Source organism: Sapajus apella, unplaced genomic scaffold (genome assembly GCF_009761245.1).
Source record: "Sapajus apella isolate SASKATOON/1434 unplaced genomic scaffold, GSC_monkey_1.0 scaffold30, whole genome shotgun sequence".
NCBI lineage: Eukaryota > Metazoa > Chordata > Mammalia > Primates > Cebidae > Sapajus > Sapajus apella.
The window spans coordinates 8,688,183-8,715,849 of NW_022436970.1; the positions used below are offsets into that span (position 1 = coordinate 8,688,183).

The 27,667-nt window shown below is 37.0% G+C and overlaps 1 protein-coding gene and 1 long non-coding RNA gene across 2 annotated transcripts in view; one reads left to right on the top strand and one right to left on the bottom strand.

Moving 5' to 3' along the window:
* PHLPP1 (PH domain and leucine rich repeat protein phosphatase 1) overlaps positions 1–27,667 on the top strand; it is a 250,023-nt gene that overhangs the window by 95,758 nt on the left and 126,598 nt on the right. Inside the window, exons 2-3 of the mRNA XM_032293679.1 lie at positions 17,248–17,444; positions 25,194–25,319. Coding sequence (XP_032149570.1) covers positions 17,248–17,444; positions 25,194–25,319 — 323 coding nt within the window. The remainder of the gene's footprint in view (positions 1–17,247; positions 17,445–25,193; positions 25,320–27,667) is intronic.
* On the bottom strand, positions 15,394–22,879 carry LOC116561764. The gene is made up of 2 exons (XR_004273598.1): positions 22,849–22,879; positions 15,394–15,497 (listed from the first exon to the last, which is right to left on the bottom strand). It is a non-coding gene; the product is annotated as an uncharacterized LOC116561764 (long non-coding RNA).

Consider the following 27,667-nt stretch of genomic DNA (forward strand, 5'->3'; position numbering starts at 1 on the left):
GGCCCTAAATCCAGTCACAAGTATTCTTGGAGAGCAGAAGAAATTTGAGACACTCAGAGGAGGAGTTACAGAGACAGAGACAGAGATTGAAATAATGTGGCTACAAGTCAAATGCCAACAGCCCCAGAACTTCTAGAAGGAGTGCAGCCTTGCTGACACCTGTTTTCTAGGGCTGCATAACAAATTACCACAAACTGAGTGACTTCAAACAACAGAAAATTTATTCACCTCCAGAGGCTAGAAATGCTCTCTCTGAAGGCTTTAGGGAAGGGTCCTTTCTTGCTTCTGGCTGTTCCTGACAGTTCCTGGTGTTCTTGGTTTGTAACTGCATCACTCTAATCTGGCCTTTTTCCCTCTGTGTGTTTGTGTTTGAGTTTCCTTTCTAAGGACCCACCCTAATCCAATATGCCCACATCTTTATTTGATTGTATCTGCAAAGACCCTATTTCCATAGAAAGTCACATTCACAGGTATCAGGGGTTAGGGCTTGAACATACGTTTTTGGGAGACACAATTCAGTTCAAAACAGGGGATGTGAGTGGCTTACACAGTTACTGAGAGAGTGGAAATAAGGGAATGAATTGGGAGGCGGTTTTTCTGTAGACAAGGGATGATGCTGTTGGATTCAGGATATATTTGGGGGATGGAGCTGAGAAGATTTGCTGATGAGTATGAGGAGATGGGGAGATTGCCAATGACTTTTCTACTTATATATATAAAGAGTTGCTAATCCAACGGAGTGAAATGATAGATTTATAGTGATGACCTTGAATACATTTATAGTGATGACCTTGAATACATTTAAGTGATTAAAATTTCATTGGCAGGCCAGGCAGGGTGGACACCTGTAATCCCAGCACTATGGGAGGCTGAGGTGGGAGGATCACAAGGTCAGGAGATACCGAGACCATCCTGGCCAACATAGTGGAACCCGGCTCTACTAAAAATAACAAAAATAGCTGGCGTGTTGGTGGTCACCTGTAGTCCTAGGTACTTGGGAGGCTGAGGCAGGAGAATCACTTGAACCCAGGAGGTGAAGGTTGCAGTGAGCTGAGATCACGACACTGCTGGTGACAGAGCAAGACTCTGTCTCAAAGAAAAAGAAGGTCATGGGTGTTTCTCAGTATGTCTTGCAACTCATTGAATGTTGGGGCACTATCTGTTTTAATATTTTTTACCCTAGATGCTGGTTAAATGAATGTTTGCTGAATAATTATGTTCTATTCGGTGTTTTACAGCAAATATGCAGATCTTTTGTACACGTGTTAACATTTTAGTTTACTTTCCAGTTGGTTTATTTAATTCGTGGATACTAGCTCTGTTTGGTGTGGTGAATAGGTAGCAAAAGTTTATAAAATTGTTGAATATGTAAGATTGTGATAGTCTGCAGGGTCAGTCTTGGTGGTTTTTAAGTCTTTTCCGAGTGCTAAGAGAGCTTCTCTTGAAAATAGTTAAATAAACAGCAAGACGTGTTTAACTTAGACCCGAAGTGGTAATGCTGGCACAATCAACTCATACACTGATGATTGGACTTTAGCCAAGAAATTGCCTTTCTAAGACAAAAATCACTGTGTGCTTTGTGTATCTGTAGTAGTTTGAGTTTCCAGATACAGTGCTCAGAGGCATGATACTTTGGTCTTCTGGGGCATTTGCCTTTAATATTTAAAAGTCAAAATGCCATATTTGCCTAGCAATCTATTTGGAGCTTTGCTGGTAAGAATTGCTTGATCGCAGGTAAGACTTAGTGATTAAGTAAGTTTTTTTTATGGTAACCTTAATATAGTGTTTCTCTTTTATCTCGGGAGAATTTGTTCCAAGACTCCCAGTGGATGCCTGAAACTGGGGATAGTACTGAACCCTGTATATACGATATATAGGGTTTTTTCCTATGCATACATACCCGTGATAAAGTTTAATTTATAAATTAGGCACAGTAAGAGATTAACAACAATAACTAAGGATAAAATAGAATAATTTATAAAAGTTATGTGAAAGTGGTTTCTTTCTATCTCAGAATATCTTACTGTACCATACTCACATATATTCTGACTGAGGTTGACTGTGGGTAACTGAAATCACAAAAAGCGAAACCATGGATAACGGGGACTGCTGTACTCATTGTGTTGTATTGAAATAATGTGAAAGCAATGCTGAACAAAGGTAGTGCCGTAAATAATTATTGAATTAGAAATAAAAGCATTGTAAAACCAAGGAAAATTAGAGTTATTTTGATCTGAGGTCATCAGTAGTGTAGGCGATTATTGTCTCCAATTTCTGTCCAGCTGAAACCTCAGAATGTGACCTTAGGGTCTTCATAGACATAATTAGTTAAGATGAGATCATACTGGGTTATAATGGACCCTAAATCTAATTACTATTTCTTAGGAGAAATGAAGAGGACACATGGAGATACAGAGAAAAAGGTGATGTGAAGACCGAGGCAAGGATTGGAAAAACCTATTGGTGTTTTGCTGGGTTTGAGGATATCCAGAAAAGTTGCTCATTCCTGTTGGGAAAAATAATTCAGTAGTGAAACATGCTTATATTTGCTCATTTTGATTTATAGCTGGGTTAGTGCTGCTGGCTAGAAAGAACTGGTAACATTAAAGAGGGATCTGGAGCCAGAAAGAAAATTCATGTTACTGGACCTAGCAGTTTATAGAATGAATCTTTAACAATGAAAAAACTGGTAAACAAATGATAACTTATAGAGTATTTTGCAGTCCTTTAAGATATAAAATGACTGACAACTTGGAAAGGTGTGTATGATACAAAGGTGTGTATGAAGGTTAAAACAGGATGTAAAGGTGTGTATATGTTATGATTACAACTATGTAAAAAGGTGTGCACATTTTTTAAATGGATGAAAAGAAACCAAACTGTTTATAGTACAGTGAATATAGTAGGATTATGGTTATGTTGTTGTTGGGTCTTTTTTTTTTTTTTTAAACTACCTTTTCTTTTAAACTTTTGATAATGGGGCTGTATTTATAATAATTGGAAAACATTTAAGTGAGAACTCTATGGATTTTGCGTGTGGTTCTGAGAAGTTTGAAAATAAAGCTTCTAAAATTTCCAAAAGGTAAATCTTAGTAATGGGCTAATTATAGGAGGTTTTACAATTTTTTTTAAGAGATTCCTAATAAGTTGAGAATAGCCATCTATTTGGAGTGGATTTAAGGTCTTTTTTTGATGTCACATCTTTATAAAATAACTTCTTAGGGTCATTTTTCAAACTTTTGAATCTAGACTCAACATATTTAATGTTATCAGTTTTGTAGGGAAAAGAATAGTGAGTTGATTATCATCTAATGCAGTAGAGAGGAGTAGAACGTAAAGTTTCTAGGAAATTGTTTTGATCTTGGAATTTTTATTTATAAAAGACTAATTTAAACAATGGCTGTGTGTATTACACAGTAGAAGGTAAACTCTATAACCCAACCTCCTAGCAAGAACCACTGGAAAGGAATTTTGAATCATACTGGGTCTTATGTGATTGTAGGGACTTGGATATTAATCATCTTCTGAAGTCATCTTGTTTGAAGTCTGTTTGCAGCAAAGAAAATTAAAATATAGTCCATTTTTTCACTGTTTTAAGAGAGGGGAGCATTGGTGTAGATTATCCCAAAATCATTCATGCTTGACTTTTGAATTTTTATTTTAGTATTTACTTAGGAGTGTGTATGTGCTCAGAAGAAACACCACAGCACTCCTAATAAAAGCATGTCACTGTGAAAACTTGACTCCCTGGAGCTGTGGAGCTGTCTAGTTTCATCATCCTGATTTCCACACCCACAGCAGTGTGCATCACATCTGACACAGTCACGGTTCTTATCCAAAGGAGGTAGCTAGATATGATTGTTCCTTTAGAGCAGTTAAGAGTAAATAGGGGTATATGGTATACCAGACCATAGACATTCCAAGATTTAAGACTGAGTCATTCCCAAAGCCTTTGAATCCTTATGACAGAGAGTAATTGGTAATTTTTCTGAGGCTGAAATTTGAGTTAAGCCCACCCTTGAGTGAGTCTTGCTGCCCAGCTTTATTGTTTCAGCGAAATTCAGTTGTGTCTCCTCGCTGATGACATTGCACACTTTAACTTTTGTGCTTATGACTTTTTTTTGTGGAAAAGCACCCCAAAAATAAGTTCAGCTGGGAAGGCAGGTGATGAAAATCCTGAAATCTACAAAAGTGATGGTTTCTAGGTGGAATACAGAAGTTGTAGGTAACTTCAGAATACTGAATGTGGTGGAAGCTAAACCTATGGAACTGAACAGATCTACCATCTCTTATAATGGAAATGACAGCAACAAGAAGTTAGTGAAAGTGTTTCAATGATTATTCCAACCAATGAAAATACTGCTTATCAAATAAGAAAGAAAACTTGAGAATGCTGAAAGGACTCTTAAGGTATTGTGTGAAGTTATGCACAGGAAATGTGAGAAGTAACAGATGGTGAAGACATTGAAATGACAAGCGAAGGTTGATTTGGAAAATTTCAAGTATGTTTTGCCAGATATGAAGCTAATAGTGGGAGGCTGTCCCAACTCACCATATATTGCTCCTGGAACTGAGCTGAAGAAGCTCATAGAAGGGAGGAAGGGCTGTGGCCTGTATGAACTCAAAATTGTAATGAAACCCACATTTGAAGAAGATACCTTCTCACACATCCCAAACACACGCATCCCAAGAAGAGATGTGACCATCAGGCATTCAGGACTACTGAAGAGTAATTGTGATCTGTCCAGGGAATCATGTAATGGAGGGAACTTTAAAGATGCCTGAGAACTAGTTCCTTTTGAGGAAGAGAGATGGGGGAAGGAAGGAGAAGAGAGGGGAGTGGAAAGGAAGGAGAAAAGAGGGGAGTGGAATGTGAGGCCCTGCCTTTGCCTCACTCATCTCTCTGACCTGATTTGCGTACTTCCTTGGTCTAGGTTATGATTAACCAAATCCTGATGATCCACAGGTCAAGTTGGTTAGTTATGTTAGTAACCTAATACTGTCACTTCGTGGGACTAAAGTTGTGGTTCCCCAGACCCGAAACATCTGCAAAATCTCAGGCCCCTACCCAGAACTATTGAATGAGAAACTCTGAGTGGCAGAGCCCTGCAGTCTCTGTTTTAGCAAGACTTCTAGGTGGTTTTGGCACATGCTCAGGTTTGAAGCCTTTTGTTCTAACTTGTCTGCATTCAGCCTTTCCCTTTAAGCATTTTTTTATTATTTCCTGCTGCCTGTCACACAAATATACAATGAGTGGTCATTTTTATAATTTTGATTTTGTATTATTTTAAAAGCTTATGGCTAATTTTAATATAGTTTATGTGAGAATTTTCTTCAGTGGATATTTTTTTCCTTTTTAGTTACTTTAGCCTGGTGTTTACAGAATCTTTAGAGATAAAAAGGGGTACTATTTTTCAGGTACTAGTTAACATTATAAAGAAAATTATAAGCTATAGGCATATTCAAGAATTTAGAGAGTAGCAGAAGCTTCAGGGTATGACATTTGTCCAGGATAAGGGTCTATGGTAATTTGGGAGATACAAATAAACCTAATCAAATTGAATAGCTGTCAGTAAGAAGCAAGATTTACTGGGCAGTTGACTTTATATATTTTGATCTGATGCATAAATTAACCCTCCCAAATCTATTTAGCAGCTGGTTGTCATTTCCATTAGCTAAAAAGCAGCTAGTCTTAAATCTGTTTCAAAGCTCCTGCCGGTACTCCTCGCTGAGCTGCTTCTTTTAGCCTCTGAGCTCTGAGACAGAATTCCCAGATGCAGTTTAGTGCTCCTGTAGACCTCTTATGGAGTCATTTCAATCCTTCTGCTAGCTCTTGAAATGACCCTAGGCAAGTAATTTAATTCATTCTTTCTGTCATGGGTGGTAGTGAAGAAGGATTTAAGGATTTATATGCAATAAGAAACATGCTTTAGAGTTTGATCAGTCTGAGCTCTAAAGGTAAAAAGGGTGAGGAGAGAGTTGAGTGTTTTCACTCATTCCTGACCATTTTCAGCTCCAGGGACATGGTAAATTCTTCTAGTAGCTTTATGTAGTGATCATACTTTTCCTAGATTTTAGTGCAGTATTTATCGTGAATACTTTCACTCTCTTACATTTTGGAAATTCCTGTGATTACTTAATGTGTTGTCCTCATTCTTGTTTTTGACCATTTCTAGCTATAGTAGATTCTTACTAATTTATACAAAGTCCTATAAATTTGTAGGTTCTTTTAGGAAAGTATAGGTTATTAACGTTTTACTGTGTTCAGTAAATAGAATTATGTAAAACCAACATAGTAAAGTTGTGTGAGTTTTTGCCCCAAAACTTAGTAGTTTAAAACACCAAATGTTTATCTCTGAGTTAGGAATTCAGGAATGGCGTAGCTTAGTGAATTAAAACACCAGACATTCATCTCTGAGTCAGGAATTCAGGAGTGGCTTAGCTGTGTTGTTTTGGATCAGGGTCTATCTTGAAGTTTACAGTCTGGCCCCAGGGGCTGGAGTTCTCTAGACTTGACTGACTGGAGGATGTTTCTAATATGTCCTGCTCACATGGCTGTTGTTAAGAGGCTTTAGTTCCTTGCTGGCTGTTGGCAGGAAGTTTCAGTTCCTCACCTCGGTGGCCTTTTCAAAGGGTTGTATGAGTATCCTCATGACAGGGCAGCTGGCTTCCCCAGAGGGAGTGATCCTAGAGAGAGAGAGGAAGGGGGAAGCTATATGCTTTTATGACCTAGTTTTAGAATTCACAAGCTGCTGCTGTCACTTCTGCTACATTTTGTTTGTGAGAAGCCAGTCACTAAGTTCGGTACATACAGAAAGGAAGTGGAATTAGGTTCCCTGTTTTGAAGGAAAGAATTTAAAATAATTTGTGGGCATATTTTTAAACTTGTTCTCTTCTTAAACTTTAAATTTGTGAAACACTTTCCTTTGATATGTGAATGAATACATGTAAATTATATTTATTTACAGTGTCAGAATTATGTCATACCTGTAGTCTAAAACAGACATTTTTCTGTTATTACTCTATTATAACCATCTTTTCAGGTCAGCAGTTACATAACCATAGTATCGTTTTAAGTGATTTCTTATAATTCCATTATAGATGCATTCTACTTTAATCAGTTCCCTTTTATTGAATGTTGAGGAGGGTTTTTAATGTTCCTTCACTATAAATAATATTACATTGGGTATTCTTTACATACGTCTTCGTGAATTTAAATTTTTTTCTTACATTAAATGTCTGGAAGTTGGAAAGATACAAAAATTAAGGCTTTTGATACCTATTTTCAAATTGCCCCTCAGAAAGTTTGTATTAATGTACACTCACATCAGCAATAAGTTTGTTTTTTTTTTTTCTAAAACTTTATGCAGTGGTGTGTATTACTAGTCTTTTAAAATCTTTGCCAATTAGAGAAGTGGTTAATGGTAAGTACCTTAGTTTTTACAATTATCAGTGGCAGTTTGGAGGATATGTTTTTTGTCTACCTGTACTTATATGAACTTGCCTGTTTATATATTTTCATTTTTTCCACTAGGGTGCTGTTTTGTAAAATTATTATATTAAATAAGACATCATTTCTGCCATATTTTGCAAAAGCATTTTCCAGTGTTCTTTGAAAATTTGTCATTTTTATTTAGTCAAATCTGTGAGGTTGTCTTGGGTACTTTTAACTAGTTAAGTATTTTAATTGGTAGAGACAGGGTTTTGCTCTGTTGCCCAGGCTAGAGTGCAGTGGTGTGACTTTGGCTCACTTCATCCTCAACTTCCTGGGCTCAAGTGATCCTGCCACCTCAGCCTCCAAAGTAGCTGGGACTACACGTGCAGGCCCCCACACCAAGCTAATTTTTGTATTTTTTTTGTAGAGATGGATGTCTCCCTATGTTGCCCAGACTGATCTGAAATTCTTGGATGCAAGCACTCCTCCTGCCTTGGCCTCCCAAAGCTCTGGGATTGTAGGTGTGAGCCACCATGCCTGGCTCTGTGAAACTAAACTGACACAGAAATGATACAAATGATAGACTTAGTTGATAAGGACATTTAAGCGGCTATGTTAGTTATGTTCCATATATTCATGAAGGTAAAAGAAAGCATTTGCATATTAAGGAGAGACATGGAAGTTTTATACATACATATGTGAATGCATATGTATATATGTAGGTAAATACACACGCATATACAAATTTAATTTATAGAGATGAAAAATATGCTGGATGGGATTAACAATAGATCAAACACTGAAGGGAAGATTAGTAAACTTGAAGATATAGTAATTGATTACCAGTGATAAAACATACAGAATTAAAAAACCATAATGAACTGTGGGATAACTTCAAGTGTGTATCATTGGAGTCCCTGGAGAGACCTTGTCAGTCAGAAAAAACATTTAATGACTGAAAAAATGTCAAATCTGACCATAAATCTAAGAAGTTCCACAAACCTGCAGAACTTGAAACATGAATTATGCTAAGAAGCATAATTAAATTGCTTAAAACCAATGATAAAAAGAAAAATCTTTAAAAAGCACTGAGAGAATACAGAACATGCCAGGATTTAAGAATGGCAACAGACTTCTTTTTTGTGTGTGTGTGAGACAGAGTCTTGCTGTGTCGCGAGGTGCCAGGCTGGAGTGCAGTGGCGCAATCTCGGCTCACTGCAGTCTCTGCCTCCTGGGTTCAAGCAGTTCTCCTGCCTCAGCCTCTCGAGTAGCTGGGACTACAGGCACATGCCACCACTCCCAGCTAATTTTTGTATTTTTTTTTTTTTAGTAGAGACGGGGTTTCACCATGTTGGCCAGGATGGTCTCGATCTCTTGACCTCGTGATCCACCCGCCTCGGCCTCCCAAAGTGTTGGGATTTCAGGCGTGAGCCACTGCGCCTGGTGGCTACAGACTTCTTGGCAGAAATAGTGAACACTGGGGCCAGGCGCGGTGGCTCATGTCAGTAATCCCAGCACTTTGGGAGGCCGAGGCGGGTGGATCACGAGGTCAAGAGATCGAGACCATCCTGGCCATGGTGAAACCCTGTCTCTACTAAAAATACAAAAATTAGCCGGGTGTGGTGGCACAACCTGTGGTCTCAGCTACTTGGGAGGCTGAGGCGGAAGAATCGCTTGAACCCAGGAGGTGGAGGTTGCAGTGAGCCGAGACTGAGCCACTGCACTCCAGCCTGGCGACAGAGCAAGACTCTGTCTCAAAAAAAAAAAAAAAAAAAAAAAAAGAACTAGTGAACACTAAGAAGTCAGTGGAAGAGATCATTCTGAAAGAAAAAAGCTTTTGACCTAGAATTCTGTACACAATGAAAATATTTTTGGGCTGGACATGGTGGCTCACGCCTGTAATCCTGGCACTTTGAGAAGCTAAAGTGGGCGGATCACCTGAGGTCAGGAATTCAAGACCATCCTGGTCAACATGGCAAAATCCTGTCTGTACTAAAAAACATAAAAATTAGCCGGGCACGGTGGTGGGCACCTGTAGTCCCAGCTACTCGGGAGACTGAGGCAGGGAGAATTGCTTGAACTCGGGAGGCAGAGGTTGCAGTGAGCTGAGATTGTACCACTGTACTCCATCCTGGGCAACAGAGCGAGACTCTTTCTCAAAAAGATAGTATTTAAAAAAAAAAAACAAAAAAACAAGGGAAAAGGAAGACTTCCCCAGATTTACAAAAGCTGAAAGACTATCAACAGCAGACTTGTGCCACAAGAAGAGTCAAGCCCTTGAGGTCAAAGGAAAAAGATACCAGGTGGAAATGTGGATTGACATAGTGAAGAATATTGGAAATAAAAAATATAAAAGACTTAATTTAAAAATTATCTTTCAAGTCTATATGTTATATTAGTAGAGGTAACAATAGTATATTGTGGTTGGACAAGTGGGAGGTTATAACCACTGGAGTGTCAGAAAATGGTTAACAACCTTGCCATGATGGCACCATTTGCCAATTTCCATGCTGTAAATACAGCCGCAGTGGTGGTTTTCAGGCTACCAACATTATGTTACTAAATGCGGAGCTGGGAAGAGCTACATAGTAATATACCATTACATAGTATTTCCAACATTAATATACAATAGATGTATGTGTTAGACAATAGTAAAATGTAAAATAATTAGGATGTGATGAATTTTGAGTATTTACTACTAAAAATTCAACAGCCAACTTGTGAACCAGTATATAAACCACTCATGCATACCACTGTCAGTAACATGTAAGGAAAAAAACGAATGGCAGCAGTAGCACAAAGACTGGGAGAAGGGAAATGGAAGTCTATTCTAAGGTTCTTATACTGTACATGAAGAGATACAATATTATATTGGTAATGGAAATGGAAGTATAGTGTTGTACTTATGGTGTTCATGAAGTGATATAATATTACTTGAAGGTAGACTGTGAGTTCAAAATGTATATAATAAACCCTAAATCAACCACTAATAAGAAAGCAGGAGGGAATGTATTGCTAATATGCCAACAAAGGGGATAAAATGGAATCAGTTAATACAAAACAAGGCATAAAATGAGAAAAATCAAAGAACATATGCGATAAATGGAAAACAAAAAATAATATGGTAGATTTCAATTCAGACACATCTAAATTTATATTATCTGCAGTCACATTAATGTAAACGGATCAAATGTTTCAGTTAAAAGACAGATTATCAGATTTATATAAAAAAGAGGTAATTACTGCCTACAAGAAACCAATTTTATTTTATTATTTTATTTATTTATTTAGAGATGGAGTTTTGCTCTTGTTGCCCAGGCTGGAGCGCAATGCACTCTGCTCACTGCAGCCTCCGCCTCCCAGGTTCAAGCGATTCTCCTGCCTTAGCCTCCGGAGAAGCTGGGATTACAGGTGTCCCCATGCCCAGCTAATTTTAGTGTTTTTAGAGACGAGGTTTCACCAGGTTGGCCAGGCTGGTTTTGAACTCCTGATCTCAGGTGATCCACCCACCTTAGCCTCCCACAGTGGTGGGATTACAGGTGTGAGCCACTGTGCCTGGCCAAGAAACCCATTTTAAATATAAAGACCATATAGGTTCAAAGTAAAAAGATGAAAAAATATAAATATTGGTAACACTGATTATAAGAAAAATAGAGTGGCTATATTTGTATTGATAAAGTAGATTTTAGAGCAAACAGTATAATCAGTGATAAGGTCATTTCATAATCATAAAGCGATCCATATATCAAAAAGATACAACAATCCTAATGTTTATGCACCTAAATAGAACTTCAGTATACATAAATCAAAAGCTGATAGAACTGCAAGAAGAAATAGATTCACAGTTATAGGAAAACATTTTAATGCCTTTCTCTCAATCTTTGATAGAATAAGCAGATAAAACTATTAAAAATATGGAAGACTTGACTAGCACTCTTAACGAACTGGACCTCAGTTTATAAGAATAATGCACTCTGCAATAGCAAGATACACATTCAAGTGCATATGAAACATTGATATGGTTAGGCTTTGTGTCCCCACCCAAATTTCATCTTGAATTGTAATTCCTATAATCCCCATGTGTCAAAGGAGACACCAGATGGAGGTAATTAAATCATAGAGGCAGTTTCCCCCATGCTGTTCTCATGATAGTGAGTGACTTCTCATGAGACCTGATGGCTTTAAAAGGGGATCATCCCTCCTTCGCTTAGCACTTCTCCTTCTTTCCACCCAAATTGTGAGTTTCCTGAGGCCTGTCCTGCCATGCTGAACTATTAGTCAATTAAACCCCTTTCTTTAATAAATTGCTCAGTCTCAGGCAGTTTTTTATACCAGTATGAAAACTGACTAATACATTTACCAAGAGAGACCATATTCTATACTATAAAACAAGTATAATTTTGTTTTGTTTTAAATTCAGCACAGTAAGACAAAGTGAGAACAAAATATTTTCAAAATTAATTCCTACAAAGAACATTTTCTGACCATGATGGGATTAAACCAGAGACCAAGGAAAGAAAGATAGCTGGAAATAACCCCCAAATACATGTAAATTAAACCACATACTTCCAAAAAAGCTATGTGTGCAAGAAGAAATAAAAGGAGACTAGAAAGTACTATGAATTGATGGAAAGTTAAAACACAGTGTACCAGAATTTGTGGGATGCAGTCAAGCAGTGTTTAGAAGGAAGAGAATCTCAAAATTAGTAAAAGATGGACCCAGTGCATTGGCTCACGCCTGTAATCCCAACACTTTGGGAGGCTGAGGTGGGCAGATCACTTGAGTGTAAGAGTTTGAGACCAGCCTGGGAAACATGGTGAAACTCTTGTCTTTAAAAAAGAAAAAATACATATTAGTAAAAGAAGGGATAACCAATAACAATGAAAAAAAATGGAACCCCCATAAGACAGAAAAGCAATAGAAAATCAGTGAACCTGGGGAACATGGCAAAACCCTGTCTCTACAGAAAGTACAAAAATCAGCTGGGCATGATGGCATATGCCTGTATTCCCAGCTACTTGGGTGGCTAGGCTGGGAGGCAGAGTTGCAGTGAGTCAAGATCGTGCCACTACACTCCAGCCTGAGTGATAGAATGAGACCCAGTATCAAAAATATATATTTATTACATATAATAAATATAACTATATATAACTTAGTTAATATATAACTAATATACCATCTAAATATATGTATAATTATATAAATATATATTATATATAGATAATATAAATCATATATATAAAATATAAATTATATATTAAACACAATTACTGTATTATATACAATACTGCAGCAGGCACCTGTAGTCCCAGTGAATCAGGAAGTTGAGGTGGGAGGACTGACTGCTTGAGCCTAGGAGGTCAAGGCTCCAGTGTGGTATGATCATGCCATTGCACTCCAGAGCCTGGGAGAATGGAGCGAGACCTTGTCTTTCAAAAAAAAAGTGTAAAAGTATATAATATAAATGTATATTATATATAAATATATGTATATGTATAATTAATAGTATAAATATGTTACATATGTATATTATATATATAAATTTATATATTTAAATATATAATGTACAAATATATGTATAATTGCATATATTTATATAATATATAATTATGTATATGTTTATATGTATATTTGTGTATATATATAATATACACATAATCATACACATAAATTTATATAAGGTATTTATATATTAATCCGATATATTAATAAATTTATATTATAGAAATTTATTAATATATAAATTATATAAATATAAAATATATTTATAAAAATATACATTTATAAATATATTTTATATAAATATATAAAATAAAAATATATATATTTATGTTACATAAAATATAAAAAACATTTATATATATTACATATTTATATACTTTCTTGTTTTTGAAAGACAAGGTCTCGCTCCATCTCCCAGGCTCTAGAGTGCGATGACATGATCATACCGCACTGGAGCTTTGATCTCCTGGGCTCAAGCAGTCCTCCCACCTCAACTTCCTGATTAGCTGGGACTACAGGTGCCTGCCACCACTCCCAGCTCATTTTTTTAAATGGAGACGGGGTTTCACTGTGTTGCTCAGGCTGGTCTTGAACTCCTGGGCTCAAGCAGTCTTCCCACCTTGGCCTACCAAAGTACTGGGATTACAGGCAAAAGCCACTGCACCCAGCCCAGATATATTTTTAATTATAGTGATTATGGTAGACCTATCACTCTAATACTCTATGAGCTTCTTTTTGATTGGAAAAAAATATCAAGATAAATATTATCTGCCTAAATAGTTTGCTAGATAGGTTAAGCCTCTTGAGATAGGCAGACTATGTGAAGGAAGAGGTAAGAAAGATAAAAAATACAGTAATCCAATTAAAGTAGAAATAATTTTGTAAGACTAAATTTGGCTATAGGAGAAATTAATTTCAAACCATCACTTCCTCACATTTGGAATGTGATTTAAGGAAATGGGAATAGGTTCTTGTTACTGAATGATTTCACCGTCCTTTATTCTCTTGGGCATGGTCAAATGCATCTACTACAGTTATCTGCCAAATATGATGTCTATGCATATTTATGGTTTTTGGTTTTTTTTTTTAATCTGGAGGTCCATTGCTTTCATTATATTTTTGAGGTAGCTTTATGTGACATGAAAAGATTAAACTAGCAGTCAGGTAGGACAGAATTAAAACCCTGAATTCATGAATGTGAGGAATACATTTGTTAGAAAATTAAGCTGGCTTTGGGGAATGACTTATTATTTTAGATTTATGGCTACAAAATTTACATATCTATTTGTGGTTGCTGAAATGCAGGTCTCAGGCCTTGGCTACCAGTGTTTAAAATCTAGGACTGTGGTAATAGAAATCTACATGATGCTCATATATATCGTTCTTGGACTATATTTTTAGATTCTGCTTTAAGCAATTTTGGTGCAGAGAACATTTTCTTTATACCTCCAGCATCTAGCATAGTGGCTTATAATGGACATTTCATGTACCTTTTTGCCCCCTCTTTTAAAAAACAATTTTACTATGTGAAAAAAGAACTGTCATTTTGGTTTTGGAGAGGATCCTTGAGTATGTAATCAAAATCCAGAGGCCCTAGTTTGATTCTTTAGCATTGTGCTGTAATTTTCTACAAGTGGGCCCAACCAGTGGGCCCATGTCTGGTTTATAAATAGACTAGTATAGATCACCTTACCTACTATGTGCCAAGTGAATAAATAAAAGATAAAGTATATGAATATGTTTTCAAATCACTCTCTGTTGTCATGTTTCTGTGACAGCTTGAAATGTTTGCTTTTGCTGTCTGTTTTTCCTCCTGGATCATGTAAAAATGCCTTAAGTCTGTAGGGAATTAGAGTAACATTTCTAAAGTAAAAGCTAAACAACTGACCCAGCTTTAAACTGGTACACATGAGTTACTTTGGTATTGTCAGTGTTTATTAGAGCATAGGGTAACTGGAATTCCTCTGGGTTGAGAATTTTGAAAATTATCAGGGAGAGCAAAAATAATTTCTTATGTCATAGAACAAGGAAGTCTGATAAAAAGGAGGGTGCACCTGGGTGATTGTCTAGGTATATACTACCTCATTCATCTCCCTATTCTCCAGGGCCCACTTAGTTAGTGCATACCCACATCTGATCTGGGACACCCAGGGAGAGGACAGACAGTAGGGATATTGAAATTCACTCAGAGTAAGACCAGAGAGATTTGATTCAGACTGGGATGTTTAGGGTTTTCCCGGGACAGGCTGATCTGACTGTTGGGCTCCAGGACTATTCAGAGCTCTTGGGAGTTTTTCTGACTAGGGAATAAAGAGCCAGTATCTATTGATGTATCCGTACTCTGTTAAAGATCCCTTCTGACCTTTGTCCAGTCTATCTGGTGATTTGCTTTAGGGCTTTCTGTAGGATGTATATGGAGTTGGAGAATTGAAGGGCCAGCCCTTATGTACCCCTGTTCTCTTTTTCTCTAGTCTGATTCTTCACAGGACTGCATAAATGTGACAGGTTAACAAGTATTGTTGAAGCCACTCTCTCATGGGCTGAATAAAATGCCTGCTTCTCTCTCTCTCTCTCTCTCTCTCTCTCTCTCTCTGTGTGTGTGTGTGTGTGTGTGTGTGTGTGTGTACATACACATCAGCTCAAATCTTTTAATAGCATTAGTTTATTATGTCAAGGAAATTGGATTTTGGAAACCAAGTTGCCTATTGTCCATTATTTTTAGTCCTTTGTTTGCTTTTCATTTTTATTACTCTTGGTCTTTTCCTCTCTCTTACTTCTCCATAGGAAGAGCCTGTCGTCTAGAAAGGAGCTCTTAGACTGGAAACCCAGGGATCTTCCTCTCTGGGTATAAATGAACTTGTGCAGAATGGGACATGTGAATGACTGTGTCTGATCCATCATTTGCAGCCCTTGTCCTGTCACATCTCACATCTGTTTTGAATCGTTGTCTGGGCTCCGTACTCATTTGTGGGAAAACTAACATGTGGTAGACAGACAACACAGTACCTTTCCAGTGAGAGCTTTAACAGTATAGTTGTTTGCTGGGCACCTGGTTCAAGTAGCTGAATCACTGTTATACTTCATCCTGGCCCAGCCTCAGAAAAATTATGTAGTGTGAAGTATTTATTTTATAAAACATTTTGATCTACTGAGAGAAAGAAGAAGTGAAATTCAAACCTATGGCTTATTTCCTAACATCTCTGCCCAAAGTATGTATTGGGAAGGCTCAGATACTGTTTGGAGCTTCTGTTATTTATTTTTAGAGCTGTTGCTCTTCCTGTTCCCTAATAAGTATTAGACATGTATCAAAACCACTTGGTATTTATGTTGATTTTTAATATGAATAAGAATATAATTTCTCTTGAACTTGTTTCTTTTGCCAGCCCTTGGCAACTAGTCTGACTTCTAAATAAATATATTATTCCTGACTGGGGTCCTACTACAGTACATATATTCTTTATTAACTTATCTCTGGGCAGGGACTTTGGTACTCTTTGATATTATATATTCAGTATCTAGAACTGGGGAAATACTTTTCTAGTTGCTTATATGACTCTGTCACTGTGTTCTTGTCAGTCACAATATTTCTCCCATTAAGTTGATAGGACTTGCCTGACTAATTCTGCCAAATTCATTTCCATTTGAAAAGTAAAAACTCTTCAGATCTTTCTCAAGCCTCTTTCTGTCTTTTAGTCTCATTGCTTATTTCTCCGTCTCTGTGCTCCTTTCCATAAGTCATAAGCATTGTAGCACCCATTCTTCATGGATTACTGAGAATCATTTCTAATAGGAAATAATAGTAATTTTAAGAAAAATATTTTCTTTCTTACGTTTCTTTCACAGTAAATATACATTGAATATCTGTATGAGGAAAAATAGTAATTTCATTAAACTGATTAGTTTTATTAAATGTAAGATATTAGATGTTATTTTTCTATCTCAGGCTGTAATGTTTTCTTCTTAGTGTATTTAAATAACTCTAATCATTCATAAACATCTTGAAATCTTTTCCAGTGTAAAATTTAATTGTGAAAGATACGCAAGAAAATAAAGCCAGTTAAAACAGGGAGTTAAAATAGTGTTTTCCTAGGGTTTTGTGGAAAATGCTCTTCACTTAATATTAAGTATACATATGGAAATATAGTTCTTACCATAATTCCGTTACCACAGTTGTCATTTCTCTCAATTATATATTAGGTTCTTTCCCTTGAATTATTCCCTTGTTATCCAGTTTGTATATCTGGTATGCAGATGAGTAGGAAGAGGGTCCATTTTTAAAGAATAATATGTCTGCTTGTGTTTATTTCAGGAAAACCTCACAGCACAGGTAGCTCTGAACGGATTCAGCTCTCAGGAATGTATAATGTCCGTAAAGGCAAAATGCAGTTGCCGGTGAACCGATGGACAAGACGCCAAGTCATCCTATGTGGGACCTGCCTGATAGTATCATCTGTGAAAGACAGCTTGACTGGAAAGATGCATGTTCTGCCCCTAATTGGTGGAAAAGTAAGTTTGTTTGTTTGTTTTGGGATGGAATCTTGCTCTGTCACCCAGGCTGGAGTGTAGTGCATGATCTCAGCTCACTGCAACCTCCACCTCCTAAGTTCAAACGATTCTCTTGCCTCTGCTGGGATTACAGGTGTGCACCACCACACCTGGCTAATTTTTGTGTTTTTAGTAGAGAAATGGTTTCACCATATTGGCTAGGCTGGTCTCAAACTCCTGATCTCAAGTAATCTGCCTGCCTCGGCCTCCCAAAGTGCTGGGATTACAGGTGTGAGCCTCCACACCAGGCCCAAGAGTAAGTTTAAAACAAGCAAAATACTAACAAGGTTTTCAGCATCAGTAAGGAACTTACTTTCAGCCATTTCTGTGATACGGGGTAGATGATTTTTGACTCATCTGAGGTCTTACTCGGTTCCCATGGTGCTCCCCCAGTAGGTGTTGTTAGTTGGTGGAGCTGTGGGGGAAAAACAGCGCCATTGGCTCATGAGATGGCCTTGATGATCATTGCTTCATTAGTTACATGCATTTTACCTACTGGACAGGAAATAGATCAGATAGAATTTCACTGTCATATTTCAGAGTTTAGATGATAAATTCATTACTTAAGAGTTGATATCTTAAGCATACATTTTCTAGTAGAGTATACTGATCCTTAAATTAATGGATTTAGAAATATTGACACATGCTGAGGGTTTGAGCCTACAGTGCTTAAGTCTTTGACCATGTTTTCCCCTGTGTTTAGTGACCAGTGGGGTTAGCATTTTTACCTTAAGTGCTTAGTTATAAATTTTGAATCCTAAATGTTTCTCATTTCAGAGAAAATATAATGCAACTGATATATTTTTGACATTACTGGTTTCTTTTCTTTGGGTATGTTAACTATTTTATTGCCATTATTTATAAAATAGAACCAGATTGCTTGGTTCATTCTTTTCTTTGTCAGAGTTACTTACAAAGTCCCAAGCGTTGGTAAGGGTAGCATCACCATAGTAATTTCTTGATTTTTAAGTGATATGTTAATAAATGGAAATTAAGATTTGGATAAGAAAATGGGTCATGGGACATTGGGGGCACATTAAACAAATGTTTTCTTTTTGTTGGTGGTGTTGTTTTTGAGACGGAGTCTTGCTTGTTTCCCAGGCTGGAGTGTAGTGGTATGATCCCGGCTCACTGCAACCTCTGCCTCCCGGGTTCAAGTGACTCTCCTGCCTCAGCCTCCCAACTAGCTGGGACTACAGGCACATGCCACTGAGCCTGGCTAATTTTTTGTATTTTTAGTAGAGACAGAGTTTCACCATGTTAGCCAGGATGGTCTCGATCCTTTGACCTCCTAACCTCGTGATCTGCCTGCCTTGGCCTCCCAGAGTGCTGGGATTACAGGCGTGAGCCACTGCGCCTAGCCTAAGTAAACTGTGTTTTAATTGGCAAATGTCTAAATGTCTGATCTGTCTTAAGGGTTATAAGTGAAGGAAGTGAGACCAGATGTGTATAGTAATAAATGGTTTTGTTGTTCACCTGCTGTGTAGCAAGCACATTCTTCGTAGTCTTTCCTTATGAATAAATAGCCTATGTCAGTTTTTTCCTCTGTATTAATTCTAGTTTTAAGAAGGCTAATACTTGATCATTTTCAAAAATAGGTTTTGGTCAGGCTGCACAGGTGCATTTAGATCGATTTTAATCGTTCATTTTGAAACCATTGCTGTTTAACTTTTGTTGGAACATGGAAGAGTTAGTAACTGATACTAAGGATGGATAGATGGATTATTGAAAAAATAATTATCTGTATTACCACCATAGGTTATCAATAAAAATGTATATTTAATGTTTGATGCTTTGTTAGGTCTACAGTCTCTCTCTTCTCTATGATGCTGGGTGTTTGCATAGGCAAATCTAATATAACTATTTATTCAGTATCCTCTGTGGGGAAGGCACTGTGCTTGGCACCCCAGGAAAACAAACATAGCTAAGTAACCCTCCCTGTTGTTGAATAGTTTATAATTTTGTATCAGAAGATGAAGCAAGCACAATGATGTCTTAAGAAAGGTGCAGAAAAGTACTATGAGAGATCAATGGAAGGAGAGATTATATTTTGTCGGGTAAGCGGGAATTTTGTAATGAAAGAGGTAGCAATTATGATGGAATTTGAGGGATGAAAAGTCTTTTGACATGTGAAGGAGATGGTCAGAAAGATTATTATGCTCATAGAGGCAGAGGCAGGAAAGCACATGGAATGTTCAGATAAGGTCAGCAGATCCGGTTATAATTAGCATTTTCATTCAGTACTAGAGATTTGTCCTGTTTCCCAGGCCTATTACTGGATGGACTTCTACCATTGAGTGAATTGAAAGTTAATAGCTTCCTCTTTTCACAAGCAAACCTTGTAAAGCCCGTTTTACACTGTGCCTTTAAAAAATAATTGAGTACATTGAAAAACTGATTCTTTAAAATCTGTTGACTGAGTTAGGGAAAAATAAGTGATTTCTTGCAATTTGAACTTTCATTAATTTTTGTACTTTTTTTTTTTATCCTGTTCTATTGCTAAAGAAAAAACAGTATAAATGAAAAGAGTTTTTTTTTTTTTTTTTTTTTTTTTTTTTATTTTGCTAAAAAAAAAGCCTTCTAATTGAAAGGAGTTTTTTTTTTTTTTTTTTTTTTCTTTTTAATTTAGTTATAGAAGAGCTATAGATTTAGAAATAAGGTGTGAAGTAGATTGGTCATAACCTAGTTATAATTGCTATAGCATCGAATTGATATACCACTTGAGGCATGGGCATTACTTGTATGGTTTTGTCCTTAACTCAAAAATTTAATTATTGGAAGAATATTTAATAGATAATTTATATTATGTAGTTTTAATGTTATATTTAACTTGTCCTAGAGAATTTAACATAGATTTTAAAATAATCTCTTTTTAAGACAGTCTTGCTTTGTCACCCAGGCTGGAGTACAGTGGTACAATCTCAGCTCACTGCAACTTCTGCCTCCTGGGTTCAAGTGATTCTCCTGCCTCAGCCTCCTCATACCTGGGACTACAGGTGCATACCACCATGCCCGCCTAATTTTTGTATTTTTAGTAGAGACAGGGTTTCACTGTGTTGGGCAGGCTGGTCTCAAACTCCTGACCTCAAGTGATCTGCCCAGCTCGGCCTCCCAAAGTGCTGGGATTACAGGCATGAGCCACCATGCCTGGCTGGATAATATTGTATTTTAATTAATATTTGTTAAATTATGAAGCATAATAAATTGAAGAATTGTTAACCTACTACTGAATTCAGGAACTGTAGCAATATCAATATCAGTGTTTCTTCTACCTGTGTTCTCTTTACTTATGTCTCATTGCCTCCCAAGCCCTAGAAGGATTCACTGTCCTAGAATTTGTATTCATCATTTTTTCCTTTTTTGAAATAAGTTTTACCATGTATCTATATTTTGCTTATTTTTGATGTATATAAAAGTGATAAATTACTATGGTCTTCTGTAATTGAATTTATTTACCTAATACAATATTTCATAATAAGATTACATGTTACTTATGTGGTTTTCATTTCTCCGTAATATCTACTCTAAACATTCCACAATTTCATAATTTCTTCAGTCATTTTCCTGCTGATGGACATTTGGGTTGCCGTCAGTTTGTTGTTGTTATGAACAGTGCTGCTGCTGTAGTCTTATAGCATGTTGATATAGTCATATTGATATGCCTTCTGGTATGCAAGTATTTTTTCTAGGACGGTAGTTTGCAAGTGGAGTTACTTTACTGGAGGGACATTTGGTTATATGTAGGAATGTTTTGATGGTTAAATGATTGAACAGTCAACATATCAGTTAATATAAGCTTAAGTTATGCCATGGTAACACCCCTCTTTCCCCCCAACCTCAGTGACTTATCATGACAGTAATTTCTCACATTGTGTGTCTGTTGTGGGTCAGTGGGGTTGGGCGGTAGGAATTTCTTTCCTCACACAGTTGTTCAGGGACCTAGCCTGATGAAGGCTTGGCGCTCTCATACTTTGTTGCTTTAGCAAGGGAAGAGGTGACTTGGAGCATCATTCATGGGCCTTGTATGTTTGGATGCAGAAGTGACATGTGCCACTTCTCTCCATGACTCATTGGCCAGAACTAGTCACAGCACTCTACCTTAATTGCAAGGGGTCTGAGAAATGTGAAGAAGTAGAATGACTGGTGAATAACATTATCATTGCTGCAGCGGACACTCTTGGCATTTGAAGGCAGGGGCAGAGAGATTAAAATATAATGCAAAGTATTAGAGAGTTCTGCATAGGGCACAATGAAAAACTATTCAATCCACAATTCCTATAATGACTTTCCTGAGAAATACTACTGTTGGGTATACACTTTGGAATGCAGTTACTGGGGTCTGGGACATATACACATTTACTTTTTATAAGATGGTACCAAGTTGTTTTTTAAGGTCGATGTGTCATTTTGCATTCACATCAGTGTACAAGTGTTGTTTTCTCCACATCTTCACCAACACTTTACTGATGTACAATTGACAACAATAAACTGCACATTTTTATAACAGTTTGATAACTGTACACTCCAGTTAGTACAGTTTGATAGCTGTGTAACCCCATTGAACCATCACCACAACCAAGATAGTATCCATGTTCATCATTCCCAGAAGCTTCCTCATGCCCCTTTGTTTTCCTTTCTTCCCACTGTTTCTCCTTTCCTCCCACCCTTTCCCACTCACTCCTCTCCATCCCCAAGAAACCTTCTGCTTGATATCTGTCAATTTCAATTTGTTTACATGGCGTTTTTAAAAAATTGCATTTTCTGTTTGGTTTATAGAAACAGTTGGTTTTTGAATATTTATCTTGAGTATTTATTTATCACCTAGATAAATTTTCTGGTTTATTCTAATATGATCCTATAGATTTTGTTGTTTACTGTATAGCTAATCATATAAAATTCAAATAATGACAAGTTGTTTTCTTTGTCTTACTGTTGTTATGGGCAGGGCTCTATACAGTGTTGACTAGAAACAGTAGATAGTTACTTGTCTTATCAATGATCTTTTTATTTATTTTATTTTATTTTATTTTTTTATTTTGAGACCGAGTCTCTCTCTCTCTTTCACTCAGACCGAAGTGCAGTGGTGCATTCTCGGCTCAACTGCAACCTCCACCTCCCAGGTTGAAGCAATCCTCTTGCCTCAACCTCCCGAGTAGCTGGGACTACAGGTGCATGCCATCATGCCCTGCTAATTTTTGTATTTTTAGTAGAGACAGGGTTTCACCATGTTGGCTAGGCTGGTCTCCAACTCCTGGCCTCAAATAATTCACCCCCCTTGGCCTCCCAAAGTATTGGGATTACAGGGGTGAGCCACCACGCTGGTTTTGTTCTATATATATATATATACACACACATACATACATACGTGTGTGTGTGTGTGTGTGTGTGTGTGTGTGTGTGTATTTAAATTAGTGGATTTTGGTGCAACATTTTGTTTAAGATAAACCTTTATGAATGTGGTTATCTGTAAGTTTCCTTTCTGTTACTCCTCTTATGTGGTACTTGGTTATACTATCCTCATAGAATAGGCTGGGGTATTTTCCTTCATATTTTGTTTGCTGGATGAGTTTGCACGAGTTTGGATTGATCTATGTTTTGAAACCTTAGTAAAACTCACCTGTAAAGCCATATGGGCCTGATATTTTTTTGAGGCATCAAAATAAAAAACTTTCTATATTTTAATTGGTTATAGGAGCCGGGCATGGTGGCTCATGCCTGTATTCCCAGCACTTTGGGAGGCCAAGGCTGTAATCACGGCTACTCAGGAGGCTGAGGTAGGACAATCTCTTGAACCCAGAAGGCAGAGGTTGCAGTGAGCCAAGATTATGCCACTGCACTCCAGTCTGAATTACCAGTGAGACTCCATCTCACACACACAAAAAAGGTTGTAGGACTCTTCAATTTTTGTTGTTGTTGTGAAGACTGGGTTTCACTCTATCGTCCAGGCTGGAGTGCAGTGGTGTAGTTACTCCTCACTATAGCCTCGACCTCCCTAGGCTCAGGTGATTTTCCCACTTTAGCCTTTTCAGTATCTATAGGACTACAAAATGTGCACTGCCACACCCAGCTAATTTTTGTTTTTCTGTTTTTTGTTTTTTTGTAGAGATAAAGTTTTGCCATGTTGCCCAGGCTGGTCTCCAACTCCTGGGCTCAATTGATCTGCCTGTCTCAGTCTCCCAAAGTGCTGGGATCACAAGTGTGAGCCACTGCACCTGGCTGATAGGACTGTTTAGTCTTTCGTTTTTTTTTTTTTCTTCTTTATTTAGTACTGTTGGTAAAACACATTTTTTCTAATAAGTTTTCACAAAATTGTTTATAATCTCTTTTTAATCTTTGGTGAATCTGAATTTGTAGCTGTGTCTCCTTTTTCATTGTTAATATTGTTTATAAGTGTCTGTTGTTTTTCTTGCCAGAAGATTTATCAATTTTTCTTGCCATAGGAATTATCAATTTTACTAGTTTTCGTGAAGAATCAGTATTTTGCTTTGTTAATGTTTTCTCTTACATGTTTGGTTTTCGTTTCATCAATTGCTACTTTTTATCATAGCCTTCATTCTACTTTGGATTAATTCAGTTTTGGGTTTGATTTTTTTTTTTCCCTCCAAGTTCTTTTTTTCTTTTCTTTTTTTTTTTTTTGAGACAGTGTCTTGCTCTGTCACCCAGGCTGTATCTCAGGTCACTGCAACCTCTGCCTCCTGGATTCAAGCCATCCTCTTGCCTCAGCCTCCTGAGTAGCCAAGACTACCACCATGCCTGGCTGTAAGTCCTTTTTTGGATTTTAGAAGAGATGGGATTTCACCATGTTGGCCAGACAGGTATTGAAATCCTGACCTCAGGTGATCCACCCACCTCGGGCTCCCAAAGTGCTGGGATTACAGGCGTGAGCCCCTGTGCCTGGGCTTCCTTCCAAGTTCTAAAGGTGAATGCTGATCAAATTAGTGTTCTGCCTTCTTTATGAGTATCAAAAGATAAATGACTTCAATTGAAAAAAAAAATATATATATATATATTTTTCCCCTTTACTGTGTCCTTTTATTGTAATATATAGATTTTGATACATAGTATTTCTATAATTGTTCTAAGAGTGTTAAAATTTTGGTTGTAATTTCTCCTTTCACCTGTGAGTTGCTTAGAAGTTTGTTATTAAGTTTCCAAACATAAGAGTTTGTATAATACTACTGTACTTTGTGTTAATTTTTGCCCTTGTGAAGAGGCAAAATAAAAAAATTACAAGGAGTGGAAATTTGATTTGTTTGTATTTCATGGCATCATTAGGACTTGAAAGTTTTCATAGTGCGATTTTATTTCAGGTTAATTTCAGTTTCACATTAATGTTTTAAATACTTATTTAAAACATGCTTGAAGACTGAAGTAAAAATTCCTACATAAAAATTCTAAGAGGAAATAAGAACCCCAGCACCCTATTGTGAGGTTAGAAGAATAAGAAAGGGAGTCTAGACTAATTTTAAACAGGAAGAGGAGAATTTCACTGTGTTGGGGAAATACAATAAAGATAAAACTCCCCTTTTTTTGGTTTCCTTGTAATTCATACTGAGTGATCATATATATGCAGGAACTTGGTTCTCAGTAATGAGTAACATATAGGGAAAGATGCAAATCCATGCAGACTCCTTGCTCAGAGGCATAGTTAGTGAAATACCTCAGTGGTTCTGCTGTCTGACTTGTTTCTGCTTCTGCTTGCTTTTATAGGTAGAAGAAGTGAAAAAGCACCAGCACTGTTTAGCATTTAGCTCCTCTGGACCCCAAAGCCAGACTTACTACATTTGCTTTGATACTTTCACAGAATACTTAAGGTGGCTGCGACAAGTCTCCAAGGTAAGAAGCAAGCACTTAACCCAGGAATTGGCTCAGCTTCTAGTTGGCTGCAAAGTTCCTTTCTGCTTTAGCCAGGTCTAAAATATAGGTAGTTACACACACTTTTTTTTCCTCCCAGATACTGCCAGTGATTAGCAATTTTTACTTTTTTAAAAACTAATTTTGCCTGAAAAGTAGCTTTTTAAAAATTATGTTTTACTCGCTTAGTTTTGTTCACACTTAAAAATAATTTGGTCTGTAGACTGGCATTATTATCTTAATGTTGTAGATAAAAAACATGAGACTAAGAATATTTGAGGGACTGACCCAGTCTGCAATAACTATAAAACCACAAAATACCCAGAGAACTGTTACAAATTTCCCTTCTTTCTGTGATTGTTTTTTCATATAAATAGTCTAATGTTATACCATCTCCCTTTCACCTTTATTCACCTTTTCAGTAGTTTAATTTTTTTAAATCTTATTTTGGCCATTTTATATTCCTCTGATTTAATAAGATCACCGTGTCCTATGAAATACTCTTGGCCAGGCACAGTGGCTCACTCCTGTAATCCCAGCACTTTGGGAGACCAAGGCAGGCAGATCACTTGAGTTCAGGGTGTTTGAGACCAGCCTAGCCAAAATGGTGAAACCCCATCTCAACTAAAAAAACAAAAAAATTTACAAAAAATTAGCCGAGCATGGTGGCATGTGCCTGTAGACCCAGATACTTGGGAGGCTGAGGCATGAGAATCACTTGAACCGGGGAAGGTGGAGGTTGCAGTGAGCTGAGATTGTACCACTGCACTCCAGCCTAGGCATCAGAAAGAGACTTGGACTGGGGGAGGAAAATATATATATATATATAAATTAAACATATATATATAAATTAAATATATAATATGTATCTATATAGTACCTTTGTACTATATAGTGGAAACCAGAATAACATTATAAATAAGACAAATAAATGCTGATATTTCAGGTACCCTATGTAAGAATGTTTTTATATCTCATTTAGAGAATTATGTATAAAATGGTGGGGTGGATTGCAGGCCTTAGTGCCTTGGTTTGGGTGTTGTTTTTGAAATGATGAAACCTCTCTAGGGTGCCAGCAGCATTACGACGAAATTTGCTTTTATATTTTTGAATTTATAATTTAACTTGTTATCCAAGTTCATTGTGATTCAGACTGCTGTGTGATGTAATTGTTTGTCAAGTGAATGAGTAAGGGAGTGACTTTGGAAAACAGTTAAGAGAAAATTAGAGAACAGTATCTAGAAATCATTTTGAAATACTGGCGACATTTGAATTACCAGGTAAAAACCGTTCCCTGATGATGAGATACCACTTAGGAGAATTGGTTTCTTTTCCTTTTAGAGAAGAAGCAACCGATAGAGAGTTTTGGGTGATAAGGCTTAGAAAATTCTCTCAACCTGATAGACAAATGGAGGTTCTAAATGTGTAGGGCAGCACTCCTGCAGCAAAAAGTTGGGAAGAGGACCCTTGTCCTTCAGACTCACATGTAGAATTAATGTGATATTAGAAGCATACCTGTCTGGTTTTAAAATTATTCATGTGGTTACAAATGTGAGGAGATAAGGAGGAGATATTAAATAATATTGGGCTTTTATATTTATAATTTATCATATTTATCGTGCTTTGGTATGTATTTATATTAAAGTGGTTTTATGGGTGAGTCACTTGCCCACACTCTGCTTTATTCAGAATAAAATGCCAAAGTAGGATCAAATTGTAGCACTTTTCTTTCCATATAGAGATGTTGATTTTTTAAATAAACCCTTTAATTATTAACTTTTTCTTTATTTTGGAATACTTTTATAATTACAGAAAAGTTGCGAAGATAGTACAGAGAGTTCCCAAACAGTTTCCCAAACCCCTTTCTCAGTTTACCAGACGTATTACCACAATATATCTCTCAAGTATGAGAAACCAACATTAGTACATAACTCTGAACTAATCTATGGACTTTACTTGGATTTTTGTTTGTTTGTTTGTTTTGAGACAGAGCCTTGCTCTGTTGTCCATGCTGGAGTTCAGTGGCACAATCTCAGGTCACTGCAACCCCTGCCTCCCGGGCTCAAGCAGTTTTCCTGCCTCAGCTTCCTGAGTAGCTGGGATTACAGGCATGTGCCACCATGCCTGGCAAATGTTTGTATTTTTGGTAGAGATGGGATTTCATCATTTTGGTCAGGCTGATCTTGAACTGCTGCCCTCAAGTGATCTGCCCACTTCGACCTTTCAAAGTGCTGGGACTACAGGCATATGTTACCGTGCCTGGCATTTATTTGGATTTCACTAGTTTTTATATTGCCTTCTTCTGTTTCAAGATCTAGTTCAAGGTACCA